The sequence below is a fragment of the Anastrepha ludens genome, chromosome 5 (assembly GCF_028408465.1).
Source record: "Anastrepha ludens isolate Willacy chromosome 5, idAnaLude1.1, whole genome shotgun sequence".
NCBI lineage: Eukaryota > Metazoa > Arthropoda > Insecta > Diptera > Tephritidae > Anastrepha > Anastrepha ludens.
In genome coordinates, this window is record NC_071501.1 from 4,576,789 (window position 1) to 4,587,469 (window position 10,681).

Consider the following 10,681-nt stretch of genomic DNA (forward strand, 5'->3'; position numbering starts at 1 on the left):
AATTTAATCAAGTGTGTAATTTTTCCATGCAACTTTTACACTTTAATCTACTAACGTAGAAGAATTGAGCGATCATCAAAGCCATCAAAGCGATCGAAGCTCAGCCGTTTGACCAATGCGACTTATGCAACAATAAGGCACGACTTTTATTATATGAGTATTAGCTGATAAAAGGCTGCATTATTACGTGTAATAATCATTTACGTATTGATTACAGTGCGAGTGTAATCTATGTGATTTCATTCTTATCAAGAAAACTCATCAACTGTAGAATAACAGCCGTGCAGGCAGGTCAAGCAATGGAAAAGTTCAATTTTTGCTGTAACGATCAGTGCTTGTAAGAACACGATAAAGTTAAGGAAGTAGGTAGAGAAGAAAAAAGGTGCATATTAAATTAGAAATTGTTAAAAAAATCATTTAAGTGAAGAAAACTTATTGAATGGGGCATTTAGATACCATTATTTGTAGTGAGTTTCCATTATTATACTGTAAAAACTAAGAACAAGGGGCTGTGATCGTATAAGTTAAAAAATATTAATCAACATCATTATGCGATTTTTAATTTTCTGAGCATAATTAAAAACTTTTTACTGATTTTTTTCCTTTTTGACTAAAAACAATAATTATTTTCGTAATTTTTTTTTTTTTATGAAAAATTAATTTTTTATGAATAATTAATTCTTCTTCTTCTTAATTGGCGCGATAACCGCTTACGCGATTTTGGCCGAGTTTAACAAAGCGCGCCAGTCGTTTCTTTCTCGTGTTAACCGGCGCCGGATTTTAGTATTTTTAAGAAAAATTATAATTATGTGATTTTTATTTTTTCACTCAGGAATAATGATGATCATGACGCACATTTACCTCAATAGTACCACAACTAAAAAGCACGATTTATAGAAAATTAAACGCTTCAGATAAAAATGTGCCGCTATTCTATTTGTTATGACGCGTTATCAGACTGCAATATAAGACTGTTAACCGGCTCTCAGCGAATTTGAAAGAATCAGCTGATTGGTTAACGTCACCAGTGTCTTGACAGCGGTTTGTTTACGAAGAAACTGAGATTGTGTTGGTGATATATGAAAAAAATCAGCACAGCTTTCACAAGGCTGATAGAATTACAAGGTTGGATTGTTGTTGTTTTTGTTGTTGTAGCAGCATAAATATTCCCCTGGCCGGATAGCAATCCGGGTCGTTCCGGTAACGTAGAACCGACTGTCATGAGAACGAGGTTTGCTCTTTAACTATAGTGAAAAAAATTATGTGAGGCTACCACGTCACGGGGGAATAGCCAGCCGAAATCTGCACTAGCATTTCAAACGCATTTACACATGCTTAATAACATTATTATTTAGGTAATTTTTGATTAATTTGATTATATGATGTGATGTCGAAAACTTAACTGTTCTCGAGATACTCGATTTTAAAGGTTATTAAAAAAAATAACCGAAAATGTCCACTTGTTTTTAAACATTAATTTAAGGGACCCTTTTCTTTCTATTTTTAGTTACATGTTATGTCCATAAAATTTTAGACGAGCCCTGACAGTTAAAATAGCTGCTTGATAAAGCCATAAATTTACGACAAAAATTGTATGGCAACTGTTCTGCAAATTTGTTTAAAAACTAATATACTATGCATTTTTAGCCATCCACAAGCGTATAATACGCAAATTAAAAAAATTACCCTCAAGCGGATTGCTGGCTCTGTTAGTGGAGGATAAAATTTCCTAAGACGAAAAAAATTGTATAAATACTTGACTTGTACAAAAACCTTAACAATTTGAATTTTTTTATTCATCATAATTCATTCTCAACATGACAGCTTCTATTCCAGAAACAAATTTTCATTATTTTCCTTAAATTGATATTGAGTATTATTCTTGAGTGAAAAAAGTAAAAATCAAATTTAAAAATTATTTTATATTTTGATTGTTAAAACTCGATAAATAAAATGTATCATAGATTACAGTTGGGCGCCTTCGTAATCCTGCAAACATGCAAAATGCTTAGGGATCGCTGTTGGGAGGGAGACATTAAGATTTTTTTCAATATTAAAGCTGCGATCAAGGCCCTGTCGTCGCCGTATTGTAGCTCTCTTCTGGTTAACTCCTGTAAGGAGGAACTCAAACGTCTCGAACGTGCAGGAAACATTTCCCTTATCTGGGTTCCTGAGCACAGGGATATAGAGGGAAATGAATTGCCGATGAGCTTGCCAGGAAGGGGTCGACAGAACCGGTTTCAGTTGTCCCCTTCTCAAACATCGGTGTCCCATTGACCGTTGTTAAAGGGAAACTACACAGTTTCTTTGGGGATGGCAAATAGCCTAACACCCTTATGGATATTCTGCGCTCTAACATGGCCACAATTAGAAGCTGGACTGAGAGCACGGGACTCGATATAAACCCCTCAAAAACTGATATAATTCTCTTCACAAAGAAACATAGGCTTTATAATCTCCCCGCTAATTTTTAAGGGTGTGGAGATTCCTTTGAAAGGGAATGTCAAGTACCTAGAACTCAAATTAGACAGGAAACTCACGTGGAAATCTAATATTGAGGAAAGAGTAAAGAAGGCCAACGTTGCATTATATACTTGCAAAAAAGCGGTCGATATCAAAAGGGGACTAACACCTCGTATTGCGCACTGGTTCTATACTTCTGTAGTTAGGCCAATATTAATGTATGGAATGCTTCTATGGTGGCCATCTGCTCAAAAGGGGACTTACGCTAAAATCATGAGTAAGGTCCAAAAAACAGCTTTTTTATGCATCTCTGGCGCTTTAAGGACTACCCCAAACAAAGCGCTGGAAGTGCTAATGAATTTACCTGCCCTAAATCTGGTAGGGAAATACGTGGCCGCCGCGGCGCTTAGACTCAAAAGTATGGCGCTTCTATTTTGCACTCTCTGAATAGTCACAAACAAGAAATAGACTACTCTATTCCTAGACTCAGCTTTGAACGGCTCTTCAAGGCGAGTATACCGTCAAGAAGGGAGTGGCATACACATTGTATACAGATGGTTCCAAGCTAGACGATAAGGTTGGCTATGGAGTTTTTTCGAAGGAATTAGGACTGGAACTACTCGTTCGACTACTAGACTACTGCAGCGCCTATCAGGCAGAGGAATTAGCTATAAAAGAAGTGGCTACATATCTAAATACGCACGCCGTAACAAAAACGATTATAAATAGGTATATTCTCGGCTAGCCAAGCGGCCATCAAATCAATGAATGCGGCTTTACTAAGATCGAAGGTTGCACAGGAATACCGGGCAGCTCTAAATGATATTAGTGACGTATTCAGCCTTATTTGGGTTCCGGGACATAGTGATATTGAGGGAAACTGTAAAGCTGATGAGCTAGCCAGAAAAGGTACTGCTCTCCAACTGCTCAGTGATAAAAGTACCATTGGAATACCCATGACCACGAGTAAACTAATAATAAAAAACCACATTATCCAAGAAGCCAATAGGTCATGGAGAAATGAAGATATGTGTCTAACAGCTAGGCTACTATGACCGCAAATAAACAAGAAAAAAACAAAGAAATTGCTTAGTCTCTCAAGAGACAATACTTCGAAGGCCGTGACTTGTTTAACCGGTCACTGGCTATTTGGCAGGCATTCCTCGAGACTAGGAGTTTTCTCCCATGAATATAGCAGAAGTTGCAGAGATGAGGAAGAGGAAGAAACAGTCGAGCAGCCCTAGTTAAATTCAGAGCAGGTTGTCTAGGTAAATACTTTTTTAATTCTCTTACAGAACTGTCTGGCGTGGTGTTGGCATCAATACTACGTTTCATAAGAGCCACAAAATGGTTCCACGAAGGGAGATAAATGAGGTTCTCGTGTAGCACAGTGGTATCACAACGGACCTGCAAGGTCTAAGTGAGTTGGTCTTGCAGACCGACTGCCACCATAACCTAACCTAACCTTGGGGATGGCTTGAAGAAATTCTCCTGCCTAGATCCCTTTTCTCTCCTTCACTACATCAACAACAGTGGATGGGTGTAGATGGTTTTCTCTTCCCTAAATTTTTTCGCAGGTAGTGGTCCACATTATGGTATCAAAACGGCACGTAAGTGCTACTTGTAGTGTACCTGGCTACTCTTGCCATGTAACCTACCTACAGTAGGGCGCATAAAAAGAATATGTGGATATTATACAGTTGAAACAGTTTTACAAAATTTACAATATGTTGATTTTTTTAAATAAAAAAATTAAAAAACATTTTTTTCTTTTAAAAAATGATTTCTCTCCGTGCTTGCTAAAACAGGCTAAATAAGAATTTCTTAACACTTCACGCTACTCACCCGGCAAATACCCTCCACACATACCGCTCTTCGTCGATAATAGTGCGTATAATAAACTGCCGGTCTGCCACAAGTTGTGCCATCAGTGACCGATTGATTCATGCTCACGAACATACCCGAACCACTTGGCCGACAAAAGAGCTCACATTCGTTGTGTTCCTTTTCATAACCAAGCCAATTGTAGAATTTTCCTCTATATGGTATCCTATTGAAGGAGGCACATTGTTCATCGCGCTGTCTCTTCTTATTTGTTTTGCATTTCTCGTCCTTGCAGTGGCGATAACGTTTTATTATACCAAAACAACCGATGCGACTATTGGGCTCTGGATAGAACTCACGATCAATTGGAGTGTCATCGAGAGAAGTCAGTGTACTAAAGGTGGAGAGGTAACAAATAGCATTAGTATTGATAAATAAATAAGTGCTCACTATTCTTGAAGAAGTAAAAAGTTATTTTAAAGATTGTAATGGGCAAAGAATTCGCTAACAGATAAAAGTTGTGTAAATGCTTGAGGTCTAGTGTTCGGGTCTGCAATTAGGGAAGCATTTCAACTAATTTTATTACTAATTTAAATAATTACGAGTTGTTCTCGATTAGCTCCCCTCTGCCTACTGATGATGACTTTGAGCTATTGTTTCCCTAGGTTAGGTTAGGTTAGGTAGTGATGGTTGCCCAGGGAGTAGGGAAAGAAGTTTGGTGTAGGAAAAAGGGGAGAAAGAGAGAGAGATGGGCATGTTGAGTGTTTGTGGACTACGAACGGTGACTAGTCTGCGGTTGTGTTAACCTCTTTATTCTGCTGATGAAGTTCATCAGATTTTTGTTATCAACACCTGCTATATCAGCAGGCGCAGAAAAGAAGTGAGAACCAAGATGATTGAATCTAAGTCCCGCGAAAGCTGAGCAGCTAAGGAGCAGGTGCTGAGATGATTCCACCTCATCCTCCATACAGCTGACACAAAAAGGACTGGAAGTAAATACGAGTCTCACGGCATGTATACCTCGCGGACAGTGCCCCGTGAGTATGCCCACGAAATTTGAGAGATGAGATTTTGTCATCCCCAGAATATCCCTCGAACGCCTCCTATCCAAACGTGGCCAGACGTTGCCCTAAGAAATATCCCATCACAATGAAAGTTCAATAATTTAGTTAATTGGGATCGAAAACGATCTCTAAGTGTACACTGTTTCAAAATGCAGAATACTTCTAAGTACTATCGGCGGAGTTTAACAGTCAATTGTTTTTAAGCCGTATACTTTCTCGTAAATATAGCAGAAGAATGAATGGATAAAAGAAATAATATCTTCCCCACCCCATAAATGCGCCTCCAAATGTGAAATTAGTTTTAGGAAGTTGGGTCATAAACCTTGAATTTTATGTTAACCTAAATCAAGGGAAGGCGAGGGCACTGAGCTTAATAGAAGAAGAAGAAATATGTTTTACTCGCATGGAAATGGGCTTTATTTGATTTTCAGCTTAAGTTTGACGCTGTGTCGTCATTTACAATTTCATACGCCACTTACCGCTCAATACATTTTCTTCGACGAATTTGCACACAAGAATTACTGCACTTGGTCCACTTTTCCCAGCGATCCCAGACATAAGTTGTGCCCACTCGCTTTATAATGCTGATATGTTTTTGACGCGAATGTTTCGCTCTTTCTCCCATCGCATCATTGTCGTTGTCATCGTCATCATATTCATCATTATCTTCGTCATAATCATTATCATTCATTTCAGTGGAACTTTCTCTTAAGCTTTCCAATTTGTCGTTAGTACTAGGAGTATTGATAATTTCGACAGCATTGGCGGTTGTCGACTCATAAATATTTAGTGTAGTCGAAAGCTCGGCAGCATGAGAAAAGTTCGTGAATGCCAGTGAAAGCACTAAAAGCTGCAGCTTTAAACTAATAGTAAGAGAGAAATATAGTATGTACATATTTGAGTATAGTTCCTTTCGCACGTAGTATTTTTAAAGGATATATAGTTTAAATGATTAAATAATTTGAATAATATAAAATAAAATTAATGGTCATTCCGACATAAAATGTTTTTTTGCAACGCGATAATACGTCCCTAATCATGTATATGCAAGATAATTCACGCGATCTGTCAAGGGTATGAAGAAGCAAGTATGCAATATTTTAATATTTTCAAACTTCGTATTCATATCTGCCCAAAAAAAAGATGAAATCGGCACGTTGAAAGGCATGCCCCGTTTGAATAAACAGTGAGTAACTTTATAGAAATCCATTTTAAAAATCCAGTTCGTGTGGACATTACTTATCGGTTATCAGAGGTAATAAAAGAGCTGGTGAAGGTATTCGGGTGTACTATTAAAAAGGCGAGTGCTTCTAATTAATGCAGGGAGAGATATATACCCTTGCCACAAACAGGAGTCAAGGCCCAATTAAGTAAGTTCAACTAACGAACTTGCCACTTTTTGAACTTACACAGCTTAGCAGGGCAATCCGAAATAAGCTTTTTATCTCCTATTTTCTAATTTAATAAAACTGTTATTGGTGCGCAACTAAGTTCCCGCTGTTTGTCAATAGATGATGGAAGTGTTGATTTTCCTCTTTCATTCCAAAAAAAACGGCATCTGAAGCGCATCGAGAGCTCCAAAAAGTTTATGGAGATACTGCTTTAAGTGAAACAACGTGCCGGGATTGGTTCCGTCGCTTCAAAGATGGTGATTTTAATGTTGACGACCGTCCGCGTGAAGGAAGGCCAAAAACGTTCGAAGACGCTTAATTGGAGGAATTAATCAATGAGGATCCGTGTCAAATGCAAGAAGAGCTTGCTTCAGCATCAAGAATTACCCGCCCATCCATTTCCAAGCGGTTGCATGCTTTGGGAATGATTCAGAAACAGAGGACTTGGGTTCCTTATGCTTTAAAACCAAGGGATGTTGAACGTTGTTTTTTCGCCTGTGAACAACTGCTCCAGCGGCAAAAAAGGAAGGGTTTTCTTCATCGCATCGTGACGATGAAAAATGGATTCATTACAGCAATCCAAAGAAAAAAAGTCATGGGGTCCCCTCAGCGTGAATATTCACGCTGCGAAGGTTATGCTATGTATTTGGTGGTACCAAGTTGGTGTTATTTATTATGAACTGTTAAAACCAAGGGAAAACATCACTGGGAATCGGTATCGACTTCAATTGATGCGATTGAGCCGAGCACTGCGCGAGAAGCGGCCACAATACGCGTAGATTCTACAGCATGACAACGCTCGGATTCACGTTGCCAAGCCCGTTAAAGCCTACCTGGAAACACTGAAATGGGAGATCCTACCCCACCCGCCATATTTTCCAGATATTGAGCCGTCCGATTACCACCTGGTCCGATCCATGGCACATGGTATAGCTGACCAGCAGTTCCATTCATATGAAGACATAAAAAAATGGCTTGATCCGTGGATAGCCTCAAAAGATGAACAGTTTTACCGCGACGGTATACGAGATCTACCAGAAAGAAAGATGGGAAGAAGTAGTAGCCAGCGATGGGCAATACTTTCTTGCAACCATTTTTTTTTCAGAATAAAGTTGTATTTTCATCAAAAAAAGAGCGAGAGCTTAGTTGCGCAACAATATAAAAAAATTTCTAAAAGATTATAACTCAACAACGATCTTGCTCAGCATTGATATTATATTTCCTGGCACAACAACTGATTTTAGACGGCCTGCCCAGAATACGTCGGTAAGCGAACAGCGAGCACGGAAACGGCCAGGGAAACAGCTCCCACGCCTACTAACAGAAATAGTTTTAAAAAGAAATGTTTTCTAGGCCAAGGCTTTAAATAGGATTGTCTAATAATTTAAAATGTGACGAAACGGGGTTAGAAAAAAGCAAGTGGGTAGAAAAAAAGCGAGCTAAATATTTCTGAATTTTATTAACACTACTAACAGGCAGACAATGTGGAATGGAGCACCAAACCGCACGGACAGTTTACAAAGAAATGGACTATAGTGTAGGTCAAGTTATTTTAACGATGGCGTAGAAAAATTTAAAATTTCATGGATTTTTAAAGCCAAATCTAATTGCATTATACTTAATGGCCTTTACAATAAAATCCCGGATTTGTGGAAGAACAAAAATTGACTCTTGCATCACGATAACGCCCCTACTCACACATCGTTCCTTGTGCGCGACTTTTTGGCCAAAAACCACACACTAATAATGCTACAGCCACCCTATTCCCCAGATCTGGCCCCCTGTGACTTTTTCTTGTTCCCGAAACTGAAGAGGCCCATGAAAGGACGACGCTGCGCTACGATTGACGAGATAAAGACGGCATCGAAAGAGGAGCTGAACAAGATTTAAAAAAAATGATTTTTTGAAGTGCTTCGAAGATTGGAAAAAACGTTGGCACAAGTGCACAATCTCTCATGGGGATTACTTTGAAGGGTACGAAATAGATATTTATGAATAAATAAATAATTTTTGAAAAAACACAAAATTCGCTATACTTTTTGAACACACCTAGTACGTATCTACCTAATTTTTCCGCCAGAAAAATTTTAAAGTCGCTGCCGTATGTTCATTTAAATTAAGTAAAAAAATATTATAAATAGTTTTGTAAATTTTTTTCTGAAACAATGAATCTATTTTTCTATCTATCTATCTATTTAAAGATTTTAGTTCATCGGTGCAAATTTGTCTTGTTAATGCACGTCGAAGATTCTAAAAAGTAATGGCACGTAAATGTTCACCGTTTAATTCGATTTTTTGCCGAGGTGATTTTTAAAGCCACTGTAAACAACAATAATATGGCTCACACAGCAAAACATTTTCAGTGCGATAACGGTAAAATATATCAATCTTTTAAATAGAAGGGTCAGCCCAGAAATATAAAAAGCAACCCTCTGATCTTATAAATAAACATATAAAATAAAAACACTTCCACATGCGTTCCTAATAGTTCCTATTAATTATGATAACTATTTATTACATGCTCCAGTTTTTTTTACATGCTCTATTTTACTTTACTTACTTAAAAGGTAATAAATCCATTATGTGCAATTCACACATTCTAAAATCATAGCAATAAATTAAATTAACTAGTCGCAAAATCAATCAAAACAAAAAAAAACAACGCAAAAATCCGACAAAGCCCTTTTATAGAGGCAATAAATGCTTTTATTTTCATTTTTATTCAATTAACTTTTGTTGCAATCACCTAAATCCAATCATTTGCCCGTTTCGCGGAAATTGGTGACAACTTTTTGTGTTATAATTCCACCAATCGATGACAACATTCTGACCGCTCCCAAATTCACTTTCGCATATTGAATTGTTTTTCATCCACATTATATGTACTTGTATTTATTTACAAAAAAGAGTTCATTGTTCTCTTTGTCAGAGGAAGGCAATCCACCCCCTCCTCACTCCCTCATTCACTTGTTGATAGTCGTTAACAATTTTCTTTTATCTCTTTAAACGTTTAATTAGTATTGTTAGTTTTAGATAAATTTCGCTAATTCGAAAGCAATAAACCACAACCGTCTATGAACTTTTTGGGTACTTATTTTAGTTTTTCACCGTTGCCAATTCGCTAGCTTTCTAAATTTAGAAAATGATTTATAACTTTTAGTATTGTTCATATCAAGTAAATCATTGCAGATCAGTTGATTTATATTATTGAACGAAATAAAATAAAATCAAACTGAATGTATACTTCTTCCCACTTATGTATGAAACTCCAATTCAAATATATTTTGTTTTAATTAATGAAAGGCTTCGATATGTATGTGCGTACACACATGCACCAATATATGAAGCAAGTTAGGTAACGCCCACAGTAATCAAATGCAAAACAAACCTTATTAATTTTATTCGCAACATTTCTTTGCCAAATTGATAAGACATTTTAGCTCGGAATTTAGCAAACTTATATACTCAATGGTTTTTTTTCTTTTTCCAACTTAAAAAATAACCGACTTCATAGTACACAATTTTTGGCTCCCAATTTTTTAACAGAAACGTCTTCGCTATTGAATACCTTGAAACCAACTGACACTCGAGTTAAACAATTTAGATCATTTGCATACTAAACTAGAGGCTTTTTATCTTAACATTGTGCCTTTCTGAATAAGGGAGATTCCATAGCACTTTAAATATACATATGTACATATTTATATACTTATACATACTTCAATACAAACATGGAATTGTATGCTTTTAAAAAACACATCATGAAATCTGTTTAATGATCGGCAGTGATAACTGCATCGACTATTTATATTTTCATAATGCCGTAAATGTGAACACATTTACGTGTGTGTGTGTTTGTTCGTGTGCGCTCAGTGTAAGGAAGAATGACACCTGCGTGAGGAATTAACTGCATTCCGTTTTCCTGCTTAAGTAATGAAA

General features: G+C 37.1%; 1 protein-coding gene across 1 annotated transcript in view; it reads right to left on the reverse strand.

Annotated features, from left to right (window-relative positions):
- LOC128863683 (A disintegrin and metalloproteinase with thrombospondin motifs 7-like) overlaps positions 1 to 10,244 on the reverse strand; it is a 61,589-nt gene extending 51,345 nt beyond the window's left edge. Inside the window, exons 1-3 of the mRNA XM_054102961.1 lie at positions 10,131 to 10,244; positions 5,831 to 6,214; positions 4,309 to 4,681 (exon numbers count right to left, since the gene is read on the reverse strand). Of these exons, the coding sequence (XP_053958936.1) occupies positions 4,309 to 4,681; positions 5,831 to 6,214; positions 10,131 to 10,177 (804 nt within the window). The 5' untranslated portion in view covers positions 10,178 to 10,244. The remainder of the gene's footprint in view (positions 1 to 4,308; positions 4,682 to 5,830; positions 6,215 to 10,130) is intronic.
- Positions 10,245 to 10,681: the final 437 nt, after the last annotated feature.